Source organism: Gouania willdenowi, chromosome 20 (assembly GCF_900634775.1).
Source record: "Gouania willdenowi chromosome 20, fGouWil2.1, whole genome shotgun sequence".
Lineage (NCBI taxonomy): Eukaryota > Metazoa > Chordata > Actinopteri > Blenniiformes > Gobiesocidae > Gouania > Gouania willdenowi.
The window spans coordinates 26778805-26800827 of NC_041063.1; the positions used below are offsets into that span (position 1 = coordinate 26778805).

General features: G+C 37.1%; 2 protein-coding genes across 3 annotated transcripts in view; one reads left to right on the forward strand and one right to left on the reverse strand.

The window, feature by feature from the left end:
• Window positions 1-1316: 1316 nt before the first annotated feature.
• On the reverse strand, window positions 1317-7591 carry socs6a (suppressor of cytokine signaling 6a). The gene is made up of 3 exons (XM_028434875.1): window positions 7240-7591; window positions 6729-6800; window positions 1317-5816 (listed from the first exon to the last, which is right to left on the reverse strand). The coding sequence occupies exon 3, from the start codon at window positions 5686-5688 to the stop codon at window positions 4075-4077; it is 1614 nt and encodes a 537-aa protein (XP_028290676.1). The 5' UTR covers window positions 5689-5816; window positions 6729-6800; window positions 7240-7591; the 3' UTR covers window positions 1317-4074.
• Window positions 7592-12771: 5180 nt separating this feature from the next.
• The window catches only part of rttn (rotatin), a 59604-nt gene continuing 50352 nt past the window's right edge, over window positions 12772-22023 (forward strand). Inside the window, exons 1-10 of one of the 2 annotated variants that reach the window (XM_028434873.1) lie at window positions 12772-12963; window positions 13095-13282; window positions 14008-14197; window positions 14905-15003; window positions 15108-15198; window positions 16212-16326; window positions 18699-18855; window positions 19542-19710; window positions 19905-20080; window positions 21604-21719. In XM_028434873.1, coding sequence (XP_028290674.1) covers window positions 12933-12963; window positions 13095-13282; window positions 14008-14197; window positions 14905-15003; window positions 15108-15198; window positions 16212-16326; window positions 18699-18855; window positions 19542-19710; window positions 19905-20080; window positions 21604-21719 — 1332 coding nt within the window. In that variant the 5' untranslated portion in view covers window positions 12772-12932. The remainder of the gene's footprint in view (window positions 12964-13094; window positions 13283-14007; window positions 14198-14904; window positions 15004-15107; window positions 15199-16211; window positions 16327-18698; window positions 18856-19541; window positions 19711-19904; window positions 20081-21603; window positions 21720-22023) is intronic. The other variant, XM_028434874.1, reaches the window with a different exon arrangement.

Below are 22023 nucleotides of genomic sequence, written 5' to 3' on the forward strand. Positions count from 1 at the left end.
TAGTTTTATTTATAATTTATAGTTGGCAGATACAAAAACCTCTTGAACTGTATCCAAAATGTGCAATAAATCACTGCTGATTTTTTTCCAAAGGAAAAAAAAAAAATAGAAAACCTCTACTTTGGAAAGTTGACAGCGATAACCGATGTAAACTGGAGTTAACTGGTTAGCTCTACGGAGGGTTTAATTCATAGCTACAGATTCTCTTTTAACCAACTACGGTTGTTAACCAATTGCAAAAATTGTTTCTTTTTTAAATTAGCTTTGCTCTCCCAAGAAGATAATAACCAACCACGGCTGTTATTTGTACATAATACATCATCTACATTGGTGACATTCTACATCCTCACTGTTCAACATACATGGAAGGAAGGCAATCATATCCAGAAGCAGCACAAATGTGTACAAACACATTAAAAACAAGAAAGAAACTGAAGTTTTCAAATAAATTGTACCAACATGTCCACGTCGAAGAGAGTAAACGCAAGAAAAACGGGCGTGTCTGAACATAACGCTGTAAACAATTACCTTCAAATGCACAAATAGACGCTTTAGAAGTGCTATACAGCGCTTAGAGCATCAAACACTGAAGGCAATCATGTTTTAAAGAAAATACCGTAAGATCTAGAGCAACAAGTGGCTGATTTAAATGGACATACAATTAAAAAGATCATTGTTGTTAAAAAAAAAAAAAAAGAAAAACACTTTACAGCTCACATTTGAAACCAAACACATCATTCACCCACTAATAAAAGAAATTATCTACGTCCACATTTCCTTAATAGCATTAGCTGTAGCTTTCAAATGACGCTGGTGCCTCACTCTGTGTATACCATGATGGATATGTCGAACAAATTGTTTTAATTACAGTTATATGAACAAAAAGAAAAACGTGGGACTGTACTTTAAAAAAAATTTTTTAAAAAACTGCCAAAGACGGACAACTCCAGGCAGTAACAGTCAAACGAGAATGTTCAAGTGCAAATAACGTGTTTTTATGTTTCCCATACTTTCCAAAACTGTTCTGCAGGTAGATGAAATGGATACCTCAAACAAGAGTACATTCCTTTTTGTACAGCCAGGCCACCCCCGGAACACAAACGTCACAAAACTGTTCATAAAAAACACTCTAGTACAAAAAAACACAAAGTATGTCCAGCCCGTGTGTGTGTGTGTGTGTGTGTGTGTGAGACATACAAACATCTTTCTACACAACCAGAAACACGACCTAATCCTTCATTCCTATACAACTCAAAGCTTTTTTTTTTTTACATGCAAGACCGTTGGAACTTCCTATCTACGTTCTGCTGTGCTAGATTCACCATGACTTCCTTTAACACCCACGTTTTTTTTTTTTTTAGCTAACTAGACCTAGCACTCTTTGCTTACGATCCACTAAACGTGTCTGAGGGACCAGTTCTCCCAATACTTTTAAGGACGCGGTTGTCAAAAAAAGATGCGCATTCATAATGTGAAAACACAATTTCCCTGTCAAGTATCCGTATAAAGCACTTGCGTCGCATACTGTGTGCTCTTCCCTTTACTCTGGCACAAAAAGCCCAGTAGAGAGACGATGAGTGGGGTAGTGCAGCTGTGTGAGGACAGGGTGGATTAGAAATGCCTTGAACTTGTTTTCTTCTTTAACCTTAGCAAACACTATATCTGAGGTTAGTTTCATACATGTCCAGCTCCTAGTGACATAAAACAAGCTTTTCTGACATCAATTCAGCTCGATTAGCTTGAGATTTCTTATTAAGTAGTACCTGTAGTGAAAATGTATACAACAAAAAAATCTGTTTAATCTATAACCGATAAACCGACTGAATATGTGCACCGTTTTATAGAGATAAAATACACACTAAAAAGAGTTTTTACAATGTTTTTTTTTTACCTTGTGGCAAAAACTAAGGAGAGTTGCCATTTTGAACAGGATATGACACACTTTCGTTAAAAGAATTGGTGGGAAGTGTCGTTTCTCTCTCTCGTCGAAACGCAGCCGTGTGTATCCACGTCTTTAAGTGATAAAAGTGCAGCATCCAGGTTGTATGTTAGGAGAGGATCATTAAATATCACCTTTCTCACCAACTTCCTGCTTCTTGTGAGCCTCTCTGCACCCAATCAGCATCAGAATTAACTGTTGTTAGCAGCAGAAACGAGCCATGGCTTAGTAGTTAGAAACTGTGATGAAAGCCGCGTGAAAGGATATCTGTTCATGGACAGCAGGATCAGCACTTGACAACGCCCTAACCAACAGGTAAGTTCTCCTGACAGAATTCATCATTTAGCCACAAGGAAATAAGAGGAAACAATGTGGTGGGGGTGTGGTTACTGCCATGACAGCCCCCCCCCCCCAATAGTATCCCCTGTAAACAGAAACATAGTAGTGCTCTGAAAAAGCATGTTTACAAGCTGCATTCAACGACTTTCTGTGAAAGAACTGTCGGATCGTGTCTGGTTTCTATCTTTGACTTTGTGCCCATTAGCTTAGCCCATTAGCTTAGCCCGCAGATCCGTCTCAGGGCAGCTCGGCTTGAAGAGGTCCTTGCATATCACTGAATTTGGTCCAAAGTGTGTATCAATATTATGGAGCCAACATCTGGATAACTCTTACTTAGTGTTGTTATTTTGCAAAATAAAAGTTTTTGTAATGTTTTTCTCTTGCTGTCATAGCAACCATTAGCTTTACAATCTGCCATTGTTAAAAAAGTGTAGACCAACCAAGGTCTAACAGGAGTCAACGAACGTGCGTCATGTCCTGACCAAAATGGCAGCTCTCCATAGTTTATGCCTCAAGGTATAAAATTGTTTCGAAAAAGTCCTTTTAAAGTGTTTTTTTAAATAAAAGTTTGCTCATATTTTGTTTATTGGTAATACATTGAACATTTTTTGTTATATACATTTTTACTACAGGTTCACTTCAAGTTGCTGTCAGTGTTTTTATTTATTTTTTTAACATCTTAATGAGCTGAAGTGAACTGAAATGTGCATTTAACAGCCTTTAATTAATTTGTGTGTCAAAAAAACCCTTTACAGTGACATCATCTCTTAAAGTAGCTCTTTAGCATTTTTATGACAATCTTCGAGTCGTAACTACATGCAAAACCAAGCGTTATTAAAGAGAGTGACGACAACAATGATGCCTGAGCTGCGTTGCACGGTTTGACATTCCTAATGCAGACAATTGTACTTCTTCTGATATCAAAAAAATTCCAAAAGTTACTTTTCAGGCCTTTTTCTTCAACAGCACAACATATTAAATCCAGCATTATTGGTACCATTGAGCTTACATGCTGCATTGACCACCACATGCCGCCATACAGTTTAAAGCTACGGTACTTTCAAGGCTAATGAAAGACTGACTCATTTTGGATGTTTTGTTGAATAACAACAGTTGTGGTAATTCTGTAAATCCTTGTTTCTTAAAGGGAATGTTTATGTTTTTTGTTGTCGTTTTCTATAAAGACATGGTGCTTGGGATTAATGGAATGACAAAGCCCTTGAGCATCTGTGGTATATCAAAAAATGTCTAAATGCAACAATGTTACTGAATAAAATGAAATCCCAATAATCTACTGTTGTCACAGACCATAAGTCTCTGTTTAAATATTTGTTTCATACGACTGCAAAGGTATCTAATCTGTAACTTAAGCCAAACTGGTGATTAAATAAATTCTACTAAAACATTTGAATTTAAATAAAAATGTGAAAGAAAAGCATCTTAATTGGTCAGCCTCCAGAGCCTAAAAATCTGCCGTAGCTTTACTTTTTCATCCTGAAATGACTTCTGGAATCTACAATTAAATGGATATAAATTCCATGAACATCCGCCTGCTTTCTGAGAGTTGTTGCAAGTACACGTGAAAGCGTAATATCTGCACTTAGCGGATTCAACTAGACTATTTTGCTGTATTAGTCTACGATTTTTTTGTTTTAAGTTTGGACACCTGGTCGTAGCGCCTCCAAACCACGTCAGAAGAACAGTGGAAACCAAAGACTGAACTGTTACCAAGCCCACGTTGACCAGTCGTCCCAAAACTGTAGAGAAAAGTGCAAATGAAAACCACCGTTGTGTCGTCAGTAGTGCTTCTCCTGCAGGTAATCTTTCATCTTGTTGGGTAAGGGCAGTTTTTGGATCAGATCTATTCTCGTGTATTGCCTAATGACGAAGCGACAAAGGTACTGCAGGGAGCGCACTTGCATAAATCGAGATACTGGACTCGTTAGTCGGACCGGGTAGGTCGCAGACCCCGGTAGGCGGGACCTGGAATAGCAAAAAGCTCCGTTTTCTGAGTCTTTGATAGAATGTTCGATTAAGTCAACGATGGACGTGTGTCCCTCCACGTCCGGCTGCTCATAGAAGCTGAAGCGTCCATTGGAGTGTTCGATTCGCGTGTGGAGGGTTTTGTTCTGCGATCTGAAGCTCAGACTGAGCAGGTACCGGTCGTCAGAGCTGTCTCGGACCAGGAAGGAGCCGTCGGCCAGGTTCACCAGCTTCTCCTCAGCCTCCCAGCGAGTGATGGGACCCCAGTACCAGCCCTGCCTGGCCAGCTTCTTCAGCTCCTCCGTCAGACTGGTAACCACCATCGGCCCGCTGCTCTGGACCGAGTCGTACACCCGACTGACGCCAGGGGCGGAGTTGGGGTCAAAGTTGAGATGCTGTCTTACCCGTTCAGCCACCTGGCTATCTGACGAACTGAAGCCAGAAAAAGTCCTGGGGAAACGACCGGTGTTGCTCAAGGGCGGCAGGAGTGGAGAAAGGGGAGGGGGAACCTCTGCTCTGGAGCTTTGGATCATCACACCAGCAGAACCCAGAAGAATACTATTAACTGAGGTTACCATGAATAGGTCAGCGGGCTTCCGAGCGACCAGTTCATGGTCCTCCTGTCCCTCATCCGTGTGAATCGACACGTCGTCCGTCTCCGTCGCCACCTCCATTGGAGACGGACCGTCCAGGCAGAAGGAGTGGGAGCCCTCGGGGTACATTCCCTCATCTAAAGGCATTGTGTACTGGATGTAGTCCTGAGGCGTGAGCCCCAGAACCACAGGCACGTCATTGTCATCAATGTTCAAATGCAGCTCGCCGTTCTGTGGCTGCTGGAGGTTCTTTAACGCCTCCGCCTGGTCCTGAAAGAGCCCTTCCATCTGGAAATCATGGAATTCCTTCCTGACACCATTTAAGTTTGGACTCGGACTGGGAGAGTGAACCATAGCTTTGACCTTTACCTCCATCTTGATGCAGGAATCGTCAGAATTGGCCGAGCGCAGAGGCCACGGCGACGGGCTATAGTGGTGACTCCGCAACGAGGCCGATCGCAGCGGTCTCTGAGCTTTGACTTCATTGAAAGTGATAGGCACTGACGAGGAGGAAAACGTGTCGTCATCGTCCACTGAACCAATGGCAGATGAGCAGCCTTTCACTTTCATCTTCTGCTTGTTGGCAGAGAGCCTCCTCTTTAGCGACCCCATCAGGCTCTCGCTCTTCACACGCCCTTTGTTTTGCCCTCCTTTGTCCTCTTCGCTACCAAAGTCACATCCAGACAGGTCTTTGGTGTAGCAACCCCCAAAAAGTGACTCTTCCTTGGAAAACTCTGAAGTCACCGGGGGCTGTTGGAGCATGGAGAAGTCCCCCTCCTCTTTGCCCTTAATGCTGAGGGACTTGCGTATGGTCTTAAGGCTTATCTTCTTCATTCTGACAGGCCCTCCAAAGCGGGGGCATGGAGTAGATCTTCAGGTTTCCTGATGAAAGTACTATCCACAGTTGTCTCCCATCACGCCACGCAACACATGTGTCATGAAGCAAGAGAAGACATCCCTTCCTGTTGAGTGAGAAAAAAAGTAAACTAATTTAAATATAATAAAAATGTACTACCATAGATTTTAACACATTAAAAAATATAAAAATTAAAAAACAGTCAAGTGGAGACAGGGCTATCTATACGGGGAAATAAAGGGGAAAGTTTTTTGGGGCCCATCCATAAAATCAGCAAAATGATGGTCCATTGTTCTATGAATCTATGGTGTAACAGGATTTTAAAAGCCACAGAAATTAGTTAAAAGTTGCCAAAAGCAGACAGAAAAGGTGGCTGGCTTAAAAGTCGCAGAATATTTTTTTAAAAAGTAGGAAATATTAACTTAAACTGACAAATAATGGTCATAACATGATGTAAATGTTAACATATGAAACATTAGGTGGAAAATTTGGAGTCACAGAAAAATGGTAAAAATATACAAAAATGAGCTCAAATGTGAAAAAAAAAAAAAAAAAACATCTCAATTTCTTGAAGGAATTTGGCAACCCCAAGGTTGATGACAAATACCTACAACTTTAATGGTGTGGTTGGATTTCACTAGAACCATTGTACTTTGCCATTAAATAAATGAAAAAATATTTTTTTAATTTCTTCTATTTATTTCTGCTGTTATTTAATGCATATTTACAGTTTCTCCCATAAAACTTACAGTACAGAGGTTTACAGAGGGCCTTTTCATATTAAAAGTAACTTGTAAATATTACCATAATGTCAGAAGAGTTGTGAAAATGATCTCAATCATGTCATAGTATGACAGCTGTTTTAAATGCAGCATCATCATCATCATCATCACCACTGTTCCAGCACTAATAACTAATGACCAACGACTTCTTAAACTAACAGTAAGAACCATGCACGACTTGCACAATCTAAAAAGAAGTGCTTGCTAATCAGGACAGCTGCAAAGTGATTACTCACCATTTGTGTGCAGGAAAATGGTGACTCAGTTTGGATGGATCAACTTCCACCTCCACCTCCTATCATTGAATGCTATGGGGAAAAAACACACACAACCTGCAGCTTTATATTAACGTGATTACGATTATTATTTGACAGTAGCATTGAAATCTAGTAATTCTATATTTTCAATCAATATGTGGCATCTGAAACCTGTCGAGCTCGGTTTGTTCTGACCTGGAGGGGCCTGAGGGACATTACAGCATGCTACCAAATGCTAAGCTACAATAATTAGCTTAACACTTTATTCATTCAGTCAAAAACTAAAACGGAAATATATTCATAGCTTTAACTATCCATTAACTGTGATTCTGCGTAGACTGTGCATGTAGGAAACTATTATGTCTGTTAAAACTTCCCAATTAGTGTAATTACTGGTGTTATATGCTAACTCTTAAAAGCTAGTGAGTTGTTAGCATTTACTTCTAAAGTATATTATTCTCTAAATATGAGTCGTGTTGTTGTGTCTTACCTTATATCTTCTTCTCCTGCGTCGGGAAAATAAAAATAAAAACTACGTAATGATGTTTGTTTCTAATCAAATGGCTGAAAGACACGCTCCTGTAGCTAGCTAATGCTAACCCACTACTCAAAAGGAGAGCTAGCTTTGTAAGCGTTTCCTGGTGGAAAAAAAATGTCCGTTTCCTCCTGTGAGTCTGATTAAGAGCCAGAGATGAAGTGCGCAGTGGTTTTATGTCCAAATGTTGCTTTAGGTTGTTAATAAATGCCTTTAAAGCGGAGTAGAAGCACACAATGAGGTGACATCTTGGGCTTAGCTAGGCTAGCACTAGCCGCTCGGCCTCTTCCTATTTTCCTTTGTTGCCTGTTGAATTGTGGGAGATGGTTGAGACGCGCACACGCACATGCATGAGACGATCCGAGGAACAGATGGTTTATCCTCAGAGGGTGGAAATAAAATACAATATTATTTACTTTTTATTTACATATATATATATATATATATTTATACACGCATCGGGTTGTTGAAAAAGAGCTGCACCGCAAAAAAAAGATGCATATTTATTATTATTGTTATTATTATTATTATTATTATTATTATTATTATTATTATTATTATTATTATTAATGCTACAGTCATTCCATAAATAGGCAGCAACTTTTTGCAACAAACCACTTTTAAAACGTTTGTGATTTTTTTTTTAACGTTACTTTTGAGCAGATTTACAGAAATTATTGTGAAATTTAAGATATTTATTTTTCTCGTAAAAAATAATGTCAATATCAAAACTAAATGTTAAATATTCATTTTAAATCTAAATCTAAAAGTTAAGTATTAAATCTAAATTTCAAATTGTTCATATTGTTAAATCTAAATCTAAATGTTCAATTCTAATTCTAAATCTAAATGTTGAATCTAAATGCTAAATGTTAAATCCATATGTTGGATCTAAATTTAAATGTTAAATCTAAATGTTAAATGTAAATCTTATTTTATATGGATTTACCAATTTACATTTAGCATTTAGATTTAACATTTATATTTAAATGTAACATTTAGATTTTACATTGACATAATTTTACGAGAAAAAAAACCATACATTGCTGTAAATTTGGTAAAAATTAAGTAACGTGAAAAAAATCACATGTTTTTTAAACGTGGTTTGTTGCAAAGAATTGCTGTTTATTTCAGCATGTGCTACTTTACAATCAAATTTTCCCACTGTGGGACGAAAAAAGATCTATCTTGTTCTTTGAGTGGCTCACTTGTCGAGCGTGTTTGATTAAATTAATTTTTTAGTCGTATATATCCTAAAGTGAATTGCAGATATAGAATATGGTGGGTAAGTGTTCTACTTCTATTTCTGAAAAAATCAGATTGTGCAGGACAAGTCTAATTGGTATGGATGGAAAGTGGAAAGCAAAACAACTCGTCTGTCTTTAAAAATGTTTTAATCGTTTTTTATTATCATAAATCTGTCAACTTTGAACTGTGTGCAAATAGTGAAATAGTTAACGCCCCTTTTTACACTACAGACATCTGATAACAATAGAAATACCAGGAATCCTTTCCCTTTTTATTTTTATTTTTTTACTTGTACTAAAGTTAAAGTTAGAAAAGCCTTTTCTAATTTGTACTTGTAATACATCAAGTTGGCTTTCAAAGTACTTTCAAACCTTTCATACAGTGAGTAAAACTTATTCCATAGCTATGGATTTATATGGTTCCTTCCTCATTAGTGTCAGTATTGTTTTAAAGTACATTGTGTTTACCACTGCCAGCCTAATTTGGTTCATATCATGTCCAACTTCTTCCTTGTTTGTTTTCCTTTAAATTGTCAGTGTGTGACAGTCGTTCCCCAACCTGCTCAGTTCACACACACAGGCTCTATGTTAAGAAAGACACTAATTATCAGAGCCCATTAGTGTTGATCGTTCTGCCTTCACTTGATGTGTTTGGGGGGGGGGCAACGGTTCTAACACCCATGACACTGTAAGGCAGGTTGTGATGTCTACACGTTAAATTAGGCCTGACAAGAAACTTTTCTGTGGTTTTTTACCACATGGTACACGGATATAAATATTTAACCAAGTAGGTTTGTGTCAAAACAGAATAAACAGATTAAACTGTAACAAATAGCAGGCTGTGGAGAATTATTTTAGCATATATTAGTTTGAAACTAAGGTGTAAACTCGACACAAAGTGAAATTTGTGCGACAGCGTGAGTCAAATAATTAAAAAAACATGTCAATCTGTAGCATTATACACAGAGACGGGCTTATTATCACATGCAGGGATTCCGTTTTTCTCAGATTCTCTAATGAATGCATACATTAGCCGTTTTTCTTTTGTTTTGCTCCTGTGGGTGATAGTTTCATATCCCACTTTCACCTCATCCTAGGATGGGTTCTAGCCTGTATGTCAAACTGTGGGACACTGAATTTAGAGAGTAAGTCACAGACAGTTGAAAAACCCTGAGGATTGAAGTCCTTTTGGGTGGGAGTCCTTCAACAGTCTGTGATTATTTTCTAACTTCAGCCACCAGAGCGTGTCAGCGTACTGTTTAAGGGAGAGTGACGCTGCGCCCGAATAGTCCCTCCTATTTCCTTTTCTATCCACTTTTCCTTAACCCCGGAAGTGTTTAAGTGATAAGGAATGCTCCAATTCTCTTTTAGCTAAGGAAAGGTGTCTCAATGCTTCCTTTTTTACCTCATTTAGCCTAGGAACATTGATACATCCTTTACCAAAGGAGACGAGACAATGCTGACCCACAATTCCTTGCGGTGACAACATTTAAAGGCACACGCGCACCCGAGCGCTTCCGAAAAATCATGATGACCGACAAATAACGGAGATCATGTAAGTTATCAATGATATAATGAGCCTTGAACAACTTTAAATAATCTAAAAGGCATATATTGTTATATGTAAGCCATATTATCAGATTATATCTAAAAGGGATCAGAGACGTTTTTATCCACATGATGTTTTATTCAACATAATTCATATTAATGAGCAATCATTCTCAATGTGACATTCTTTTAGTTTCACTTTTGTTCCTTGTAGCCTGGTAGCCTCTTTTCCTTTTATTGACATTCAAACCTTGTAATTTTTTAGATTATATCAGTGGTAAGTGCTTTCAATGCATTTCTAGTCAATTTTTGGAAATTTGTAGTTTTTTCACCACGGCAGACGTCACTAACATCACCTAGTGTAAGTGCATCTGATTGTCAAAACAAACATGATCACCTTTCCCTAACTTCTTTAGGAAGTCTACACCTTTCCTCATTCATGAGGTTAAGGAAAAGTGGATAAGAAAGGAGACAGGAGGGAATATTCAGACAGCCAAGGTCCCCTAGGAGAGCTCTTCTTCTCCGCTTCATTGTTGACTACCAAACTGCAGAGTTGGAACTGTCGCCCCCTGCGGTCCAAGACTATTTTTTGGTCACAACTGTTTTCATCCTCTTTCTGTAAACAGAAGAGGTTTAAATTGACATGTTTCACTTTTCCTGATTATTTAGAGCAACCAAAAGCAGCACAAGTTGGCATTATGACTGAAATAACTTCTAAATGATCTAAAAAAGCTGCTAAATAATCTAAAAAGCTGCTTAATTATGTAAAAATCAGGCTGAATGTTTCACTCCAATAGAAAACAATGGGATGTTTACAGGCAGTGGGGCCGTGTGACATCATCAATCACATGATTTCAAGATGGAGGAACACAGGCTTCTAAACTGTAAAGTAGTGCTATTTTTAAAAGTTAATAAAACAAATATGGTGCAAAATAACGTGTACATTTGAAAAATTTAAGGCCATATTTGTAATAACAGTGGAGGATAACTTTAATGCAGACATAGCCTGTGACGCAAACAGTGCTTTTATAAGTAAACTTAAACTCTACTTTAAAAATGCATCTTTCACCCACATATTTTTTCTTCAGGAAAAAGATCATTTTTATTTGAACATCAAATCAGTCACTAATTGTCAATACTCTCATTTTACATTTAGAGGATGTTGTTGAAATGTGTCTTTTCTTTATTTCTGTATCACTGGTTGGAAAACCAAAAGACTTTTTTTTAACCTTTACAAGACAGATAAAAAATAAACTCAGAACAAAAACCTACAAAACTGAAAGACACATGAATGTCATCTCACATTAACAAAGGCGTGCTACACTATCTGGAACGGTTATGATGGAAATGGTGTGTGAAATTGGAGAAGCTTATGGGGAAAAAAAGTTAGTTAAAACAATGAAAACCACCCAAAGACATTAAAGCAGCAGCTAAATTTATACCACGGGACTGAATCAATAAAGTGCTTAAACCAACTTAGAAATATCAAAGCACGGTTGTTTTATCATTATTACGACATCCAATTAGCATTTGCTAAGTTTGTTCATTATCACCCTGTCTGCAGATCGTATCTGTGTCATCTCTGAAGTGCAAAATCTTGCGCAAGTGGATTAATTCACACAAAAAGGATTAAATATTGCACAGAGAGGATGATGCACATTAACTTATTAAGCAGATTAATTTTAATGACAGGATAATAATAGGACTGCTACATGTCAGTTTAGCAGAAATTCCACTCCTGTTTCCCCCAGAATACATTCAAAACCCCAACTTGCATTTACAATTATGAGCTCTAAACCACGTGTGTCAAACTTAAGGCCCAGGGGCCAGATCTGTCCTTTTAGAGGATCCCATTCAGTCCGCAGGAGAAAGTAAAAATGACAGAGAAAATATGAATCATTGTGTAAATTCCCAACTAATTCAGGTGTGGATATCTCCCCTTCAAATACAAAAATTCAACAATTCTACAATATTTGCAGAGGCTCGCCATTTTTTCTTGCTTCAACAAAAAACAAAAACAAAAAATCCTTTTCAATCAAGGTAAAAAAAAAATTGCGTCCCAAATAATTGCATTAAGTATTTTTTTTGTTTTTTGTATTTGGGCCATATTATGGGTAGTACATTTGTGTCTTTACTATTTCAATCAAAGAAAAAAGTGTGAACGCAAAAAACTATTTGAGCCCCCCCACAAAAAAATAAAATAAAATAAAAATAATATATATATATTAAAAACATGTTTTATTTTATGATTGAACATTGAAGACACACATGTACTACCCATGATATAGCCAAAATACAAAAAACCTTTGCAATGAGTACAAATCAAATTCACTTCAACCAAAAAAAAAAAAAACTTTTTTGAACCAAAAAAAGTTTACTTAAAAAAATAAAAAACAACATTTTCAATAAAAAAACTTTTCAATAAATAAAAGTTTACATCAATCAAAACAAAGTGTTTAACTGCAATTATTTGGGTCCACTTTTTTTTTTGCATTGACAATATTGTTTGATGATTGGTGATACTATTCAATGGAAAATTTTGTTTCTGATTGAATAATAAAGACACAAACCTATCTCCATAGACTTTGTGTCATTATTAAATAGTGTTTACTCTGACGCGTCTCGATTTTCCTACGCAGTCCTGCTCCGTGAACGCACCGTGGGACTGACCCACACCGGAAGTGACGTGAAGCTGGCGCGCGGCTCGTTGAAAACAAACCTTAAACGCTGTGAGACGCCGCTGAAATGACACCGACAGACGGACAAAGTCACTGACTCTCACCCGGCTGCTTTAATTCCATCTTTACTACTTTATCTGTGTTTCTGGAGAGTCGTTACAACGCTACGGTGGACATGGAGCTGTCCGCTCTCATTAAGAAGATAGGTAGGCTCTTGCTCGTCGCGGTAGTTGCCAATAGCAACGGTTCCTGGCTTGGTCCAGGTGTTGGTTCCTTACTTATCACCATTAATTCATTGAGTCTGTTTGTTTTCACTTGTTTCTCCTTCATACTGCAGGTCATTCTCTGGTAGAGATCAGGGTTCGAGCGTTGAAGAGTGTTCTTAGTAAACTGGACCATTCTCTCATTTCTATCCATGATGTCGTCCAGGAAAAGATGCTCTTTGTGTATTTACTGGAGTGGTTCAACTTTCCCGAGGTGCCCATGAGCAATGAGGTCCTTGATCTGCTCCTAACTCTATCAAAGGTACACTTTGTTACTGTTGGACAATCATTCAAATCTAAATGACAAACCGAGCCTGTTGTAATTAACACCTTTTGTCATTTAGAATGAGAACAATTTCACTAATAAAGTTTATTTATTTATTTTTAATTATTGATATTCAATGTTTCCCACAGGACCAGAGCCCTGCATGCGCCATAAACTCAAATTAGAATAAATACATTGTTTAAAAAACAAAATAAAATGAAATATACCGTACTTAAATTAGGAAAAAATACTTAAATAATAAATAATAAAATACAAATAATAAATAATAAAATACAAATAATAACAAGATTGAATAAATAAATTGGGTAATTTAACTAATTTCCAGCGATTTGTGCCATAGTGTCCAACAGATGATCTACTGCAGGGCTTCTCAACCTTGGGGTCGCCAGATGCCTTCAAGATACTAAGAATATTTTTTATTCAAATACAATTTGAGCCAATTTTTGCTCATTACCAAACTTCCCATATTTTAACCTATTTTTTAATCACTTTTTCTTGTCATATTTTTGCTCCTTTTAATGCATTTTTGCTACCATACTCCCGTTTGTGATACTGTGAACGCTGAACAGTGGATATTATACAGATAATTACATAAATGTGGTGATCACAGATTCATAGAACAATGGATAACAGTGCATTTCACATTTAAATATAATAATTGATGTTTGCACTAAACTTTTGCTGTTATTTTGTCCTCAAAGCATCCAAGTTCAGCCCAGATGTTGAGAGACGTGGGTGCGGTGGACTTCCTCACTCAGCTCTCTCCCAACGTGAAGCCCAGACAGCGAGCTGTCATTGATGGAACCCTGGACCAGCTGTTCATGCTTCCTGATCTCCTCCCCAGTCAGACAGATGTCTACTCACATGGACCGCAGAATGCAGCTTTAACAGGTGAGCCAAAAATAAGGCACATAGTTTTACTTTTGTGTTTAATTTTGGAGAGAATAGAATTAAATATCAATTATGAGATGCATTTTTGTGCCGTTTTATTGACATTTCAAGCACCTAAAGCAGGGGTGGCAAAGTCATTTTAGTTCAGGGGCCAAATGTGCAGCAGTTTATCTTAAGTAGGCCTCAAATTTTAGGCAATTATGAATTTGAACATTATTGTGCATAGTTTGCACTTTCACATATAAATAAATGATAAAAAAAATATGTACAGCAAAGATAATATTAAACCAATAAATGACAACAGTCCCTGCAGGATTTTCACTCTACATTTTTTAGATTTTGTGACCAATTTTTATGTAATTTGGTGACATTTTGTGGAATAATTTGAAGAAAATTGCAGGATTTTGGAAAAATTGAGAGTTCTTTAAACACTTTGAGATAAAATGTCTGCCATCATGTGATATAAGCATAGGGAAATGTGAGCCCTGCTTGGAAATGTTTAACTTAGATATCTACAACTGAATTAATTGGTAATTTATCTAGTTATTCATGGATTCTCTTGCTTTTTTACTTTCTGCTGTGGTCCGAATGGGGTGCTCTCAAGGCTCGGATTTGGCCCCCGGTCCTTGAGTTTGACACGTGTAACCTACAGTAATATATATTTGCTTAGGATACTTGTCTTGAATAATTAGAATTGTCTGTTCCAGCACCAGCAGTTGTTTTACCTGAGGAAAATTCATCTGAAACTGGATTTTTTCACAAGAATACGTCAAGTGATCAATTTGTACCCATTCAGAGGATTTCAGGTGTGACGTTCAGCATATAATGCCTTGATTTTTTTTTATTTTTAATCCATTGGATCATCATCATCAAACTTTTCATGTTTTCTTTCTCTCTTGTTTTTGTGCAGCTAACGAATCTGTGAGATGTTTAAAGTTCTCTGTGTTTCCGTGGCTTACTCTGACAAACACAGACAGGCACATTCTGTCGTCCAATGAGAGGTAAGAAATGAAGCATGTCCCTCACCAAATCTGTTTGAAAATTAAAGTTCAATCCAAAACAAAAAAATAGAGAAAATTAAATGCATTGGGGCAATGGTTTTTGACTTTTTTGGATCGTGACCCCATTTCGATATCACAAATTGTTTTTTTTTTCTAGAATTAGTTTCTGATTGTTTGTTTTTCTGTGTTAAAGGTACGGAGTAGCCAGGATTAGTGACAAATTGCATTATACTACATTTTATTTTAGATTTCTATTTGAAAAAGTGATAGTTTAGAACACGGTTGTTCAAATTGTGTGTTTTAGTTAATAAATAATTTAATAAATCAGTTTAGCTTTATTTATATAGCGCTATTTACAACGATAATCATCTTGTAGCGCCCAAAGAATTTATATAATAAATTAATATTTAAATTAATAGATAAGAATATATAGATTCAATAATAATTATTTTTTTAATTATTATTTTTTTAATCAGTAGTTAGTTTTCAATCAATTACTAGGCATTTCAGGCAACCCCACAAGTGGTCACGACCCCAAGGTTGAAAAACACTGTATTAAGCTCATTAACGCGATACTGAAATTTTCTCTCCAAATGCATTTCTTTCAGTTAAAAAAAATGTTTAATTGTATATTTATCTTACATATGCACTCACTTTGCACACATTTTTTAAACACATTACTTATATGTTATTCACTGTCAAAATGTCTTTTGGTGCAACTGTACGAAATGTTGAAAACATCTTAAAAAATGACTCTAAATCTATTCAAATTATTATTTGAATAGATTTAATAAATATTATAATATAATATAATAACTATTTCATCCCTATTTGGTATAATTTCATAACTATTTTCTAGTTATGTATAAAACTTCAAAGATCTTTCCAATTTTTTCCTTATCATAATATTTATGAAAATATTGTCTATTTTATAAAATGTCATGCAGTGAAAATCTGTTATATATAAGCTACTGTTATTTTAGATGTGTGTGTGTATTTTTCTTTGTGTACAGTTCTCTAGGCAGCAACAATCCTAACTTAGTTCGCACCACGTGTGAACTTCTCTGTGATGTCATCATGCAAGATTTTCCCGCTGAGATTTTCTTGCAAAGGCCAAACATTGCTAAGGTACCACATGGACGCACGCCACATGCTTTAACTGACAGTAATAGAGTATATAGATTACATTACAAGCACACAAGAGCACCATAATAAACATAGATATTAGGGCTGTGCCATCTAAGGAACCTCATGATTCTATGAGGATTCAGGGTGCTACGATTCAATTATTCAACAATTATCACATTTTTTTTTTTCAGGGTTTATGTGTCAGTATCCATTAATTAAAGTAACCAACCAGATGTATCACCATTATCTTTTATTTATATCATATCACCAAATCCATCAGTAATCATATTACTAAATAAATAAATATTAAAAGTAATACCTACAAAAGCTATCTCATCCAGTAAATATAAAGACTTCCAAACTAAATCCTCAATGAGCTGCATAAATCACACTGTGCACAATCAAAGCAGCTTTAAAAACAGATAAAACCTGCAACATCAGCTTAGAACTTAGAACACTTGTGGAATTTTGTTTTTTGATATAAAAGAACACAATTAATTATTAAACCATTCCAGGGAATGTATTGTAAGTTCAGAGTGAAATATACAGCTGCTCATCATCATTGCTGTCTACATGCTTATGATTGTAGACTTTCAAGTTGTTGTGTGATTAAAGGAGCTCGTCTGATGGTCAGTTCCAGTGTTTCTATTGGTAGAGAACGATCTCTGCACAGATACCTCTCAGGCCAACTTTGAAATCATAAGATACATCACTTGATTCTTTCAAACTCTAACTTTTAATCTGGATGAGTGCATCCAAGTGTGTTTGAGTCTTTAAGAGTCAACTGCCACCATCGCCGTCTTCACCAGGTCCGTTCCTTTAAGTGTCCGTGCGCCATGCGTGACTTTAACTTTGGTCCTGCGAGCAGCGATCGGAACTCTGCGGATCAGGATCAGACTGATCTGAGAGTTTCAACCTGGCTGCTGCTTGGTTCAAGGGTGTGTGACGTTGGATTTGTTTAGACTGCAATGATGTCATCAGTCCTACCTTTACAGTGATGATGTCATCAGCCCACTTTTCTATTGCATTACATACTTCCTACAGGGACTGAACTAGTTATGAAAAACAATCGATTTTGAACATTTATTAATTGTTATTGAATCGTCAAGTGTCGAGTCGTGATTAATCTGATAATTGATGTATTGTCACACTTCTAGTGTCTGGTTGAAACTGGTTCAGTCTTAAAGAGACATTGGCGTCGTTTGCGTCAAACGGAGTCAGGTCGTGTTCTGTCAGGCTCGGGCCGGTCTTCTTTTTTTTGGTTCGATTAAAGTTCTTCTCCCACCACTGCTCTTGGTTCAGAACAAACAAGCATCACTGAAACAGTCCCAGCACCCCCTATTGTTTAAGGAGAGTATTGAACCACCTACTGTGCCTTATCTGTTTTTATCTGATTTAGGATATATCCTTACATCCCTAGTATAGAACATTACAATCATACAATAGCACCATAATAAACCCAGATATTGATAATTAACCTATGTAATCTAATTAATCTGACTGACTGGAGAACTAAATAATGAATAAAGGGAACTGCACTAAGATGTCTGAGTCCCTGGGAGGTTATTGCCCATCATGGCGTTAGCTTTAGCAGCTTTCGCTGTTTTACCCTCGACAGTCACGATGCTTTACAGCTGCACAGATCTGGGTTATTTTCTGTCTTTCTAAAAAAAATATCAGCTGAAAAAAAGCTGCTTTTATCTTCCTAATCTTAGCTTAATTCATCCTAACTACTTTTTTCTCAAAGCTTAGTCCCATTATAGCGTAACTTAGAAATTGAACTCCTAATTTCCAGCTCTGTCTTTGAATGCTCACCAAAAAGCTTTTGGTTTCTCTGTAGTTCTTCCATCTGTGTAGTTACATGAGTGTAACTTAGTGATGTATCTACTAGCACTGTGCCAACAACTAAGTGCATATGTTACCCCAGCTTTTCATTTCAGTGCCATCGACGAAGCATTAAAGCAGACGTTATTCTGCCCCAATGAGCCACTGAGAACATTTCTGTTTAGTTAATAAAGTGTTGTATTTAATTACACCAGTCTCAGGGAGAGTGTCATTAGCCCACTGTCACCCAGCAGTCATAATGTCAATAGAAATCATTATTGGAAAAGTCCTTTATTTCCTTCCCTGGCCTTAGACTAACTAAATCTATTAAGTAGAATTAAAAGGCTGGGATTTATGGGGCAGGGAAAGTGAAGTGGAAACAAATGGTTGTTCTGATAATTCAATTCAGCTTGGCCTTTTTATTTAGCAAACTTTATTACAGGCTTTTGTCACTGTCACAGTCTGTTTTACTCTTATTTCACCTTTTAACCTGGCTGTAGAACACTTTTTTTCTCTTAAGCCTCTTTAACGTCTCTTTCTGTTTTCAGAAACTTCTGTCCCTGTTAAAGCTGAGTACAGGTACAGGCGAAGGCGTGGCCAAATATCTCCACCTGGCGGCCCTTTCCTGCCTGCGCCAGCTTTGTGTTGAGCTGCGGAAGAGACTGCGTTTTCATCAAGATCCAAGCTTTTATTCAGCAAAACAAGGTAAAACGCCTTAAATACGCACACATTTCCATTTTCTTAAACAAATGATGATTATAGTAGGATTAGGGGATGCAACAGGGCTGAAAATTTACAGTAAATTTCCACGGCAACTTAAGCTTGGAGAATATTCAAAAATATAAACTTTTGATGGGCAATATTTATTGGAATTAACCACAAAATGTAGTCATTTTAATGAACTATTGTATCCAAATAATGTGTAAAGGTTTTATTTATTCAGTTAACTTTTTTCGTGAAATTGACTTTGATCTTCTGAGATGTTTCGACTGCCAAGTTGGCAGTCTTCCTCAGAGGCGTCTGCTGATAATTCCAGCAAGTTAATTTTGTCTTTTTTAAAATAATTTGTTACGGTTTTAATTTATTCAGATAACTTTTTGACTTTGAAATTGACTTTGATCTACTGAGTTGTTTTTCAACTGCCAACCGTCAGTCTCCTTCAGAGGTGTCTGCTGATCACTTTGATATCATAAGGACACATCAAAGCGATTAACTGACAGTTGGCAAAAACAAAGAAAAAAAAAAAACCCATGGCTTCCCAGGTATTTATTGGTTTTATGATGTGTAATATTTTTTTCTTCACCAAACTGATAAACCTATTCTTTGCCCTAACCTTTATAACCTGTAACATTTTAGATCTTTTCTCTAATCTTTATCTATGGTTTTTTTAGATCAGTTTTCCCAGAACTCCTCGTTCTCGTGCCCCCAGGAGGTCCTGGGTGCTCAGAGATCACAGAGTTCCTCCCCTGGAGTTGAGTACTCCCCCCGTCCCTCTGTAGTGGGACGCACAGGTCAGAGAGCCAGGGGTGACGGGCAGGATGGAGACGTGGCTTCTAACAGGTGTACACACACACACACACACACACACACACACACACACACACACACACACATAGGAACTCTAACTAGACACTGCACTAATTACCCCCCTGTTCAGCTGAGATGACTCTTTTTGTAAGTGAGTGACATACAGTATAAAACCAGGAGAAATGAAATGTAGTGTTGTTTTCTCCCTCTCCTGTGGGATCGTCTAGTGGCAGCTCTCAGAGACTGGGGGCAGCAGATCGGGCCCTCACACCTGCAGATGTGGCCACGGCAGATCTCCCTGACCTCGGTGTGGAAAACATCTTAGAGCTGCAGTTCCAGCAGCTCACGCTCGCTCAGTTCAGCGTCGCTACCGTGGAGCACGCGATTCCTATTCTGAAGACGGGTGAGCATCCATACGATTATTATGGTAGTTTGACCTGAAGTATTTCAAAAATACGTTAAGGTTTCATTTATTTAGACAACTTTTTTCAGGAAATTTTACTTAGATCTCCTGACATGTTTGACTGCCAACTGTCAGTCTTCCTCAGAGGCGTCTGCTGATTGCTTTGATGCAGTAGTTCTGAAACTTTTTTTGGTTTCTCCCCACTTTGAACGAAGGTGAACTTTTAAGCCCCACCTGCACCCATTTCCTATAATCCTGACAAATAACTCTAATAACTAACAGGGAACACGTAACGTATGTTTTATAATGAATCAAAAATCAAAATCTAGATTAAACTCATCACTTGCATAAAAAAAAAATTAAAAATGCAGTAAATACCAAAACTTTGTTTGCAATCTGTGCCAAAAAGCTTAAGTTTAATTCATTGCAATAATGAAATGAATGAACAGGGAACAGATAACATCATGTTTCATAATGAAAGTAATATATTTCATAAAAACTAGATTCAACTAATCACCTGCATAGAAAATTTTAATTTAAAAGTGCAGTATTCAAAAATACAGAAAATAAAGGACAATTGTACCAATGTTAAATATGGTTGGGAAAATATCAGCATCTGTTATTCAAAAGTTACTCCAAATTTTTGCTTAGTTTCAATAAATAATTGCCATGAAAAGTTTATGTTTTTGAATATTCACAAAAATATAGGGGTTATTTTTTGCCCCTTTGCAACCCCAAGTAAGATTAGTTATTGTTCTTGTTTGTCAGGCTTTAATTTGGGTTTAGTCTGTAAACAAATATGCCTTGTAGAAATTGTGATTCTGTAGTCCAGGGGTTCTCAACCTTGGGTTGGGAATGTATTTTTGCTACATAACTCCCATTTCTGACACTTCACACATCAAATTTCAATGCCTTTTCTGCAAATTATTTCCACTTTCAACACATTTTAGGCATTTATAAACCCTTTCCACCATTTTTCCACCCAATGTCACATGCTTATTTTTGCCAATTTAAAATAATTGTTCCAATATTGATGTTTTGAAGACACTTTTTCTGTTTGATTCTGCCCACTTTAATTTGCAACTTTTAACCAATTTTTGTGTTTTTTAAAATCCAATTACACCACCATTTATTTATACGAAATAATGCAGTTATCGATATATTTTAAATACACAATTTCAATAAAACTCGACAATATTGTCAGAGGCTCAGAATTCCCTTGTGCTTTTATCACATGATGGATGATAGATAAGTATATATATATACAGTATATATATATTTTTTTTATAATTTGAGCCCCTTTTTCTGCAACTCCACCAAACGTGCCATATTTAACCTATTTCCATCACTTTTTCTTGCCATATATTTGCTTTTTTAATGCATTTTTGCTACATTACTCCCAATTCTGACACTTTATCACATTCCAATGCCTTTTCTGCACAGTCGTCTGAATAAATGAAATCCTTTACACATTATTTAAAAGATCTCTCGTCTTTAAACATCCAACACTTCCTGTTTCTTAGAAGGTTTGCACGTATTCCAACGTGCTCTGGAGCTGCTGAGCGACGCCCTCCTTCTGCTCTGTGAGAGCGTCTCTGAGCTGGTGTGGGACGATCACAGCCTGGTGGGAACGGAGCTGGCAAGTCAACACACCTCACCACTGCCTCTCATGCAGATGAATGGATACACTTCACTGAGATTGGGGGGGGGGGGCTCGTGGGGGTGTATGGGGGGGTGGTTAGGGGGGACAATTTGCCAGAGACACACAAAGGCATATGGTGCTCAGCTGTCAAGGAGACGTGTAACAGGCCATTGAGCTGAATGAGTTATACAAGGTTATAAAGGCTTTAGAAACATTTATTATGTGTGTAAATTGTGTTAAACTGGTGTATTTTTTTTATGTTTTTAACTATGCACCATCATTATTTGTCAGCCTCTCTGCT

Bases quoted from the DNA above. Each gene is read 5' to 3' on its own strand.
- socs6a (XM_028434875.1), bottom strand. From the start codon at position 5,688: ATGAAGAAGATAAGCCTTAAGACCATACGCAAGTCCCTCAGCATTAAG.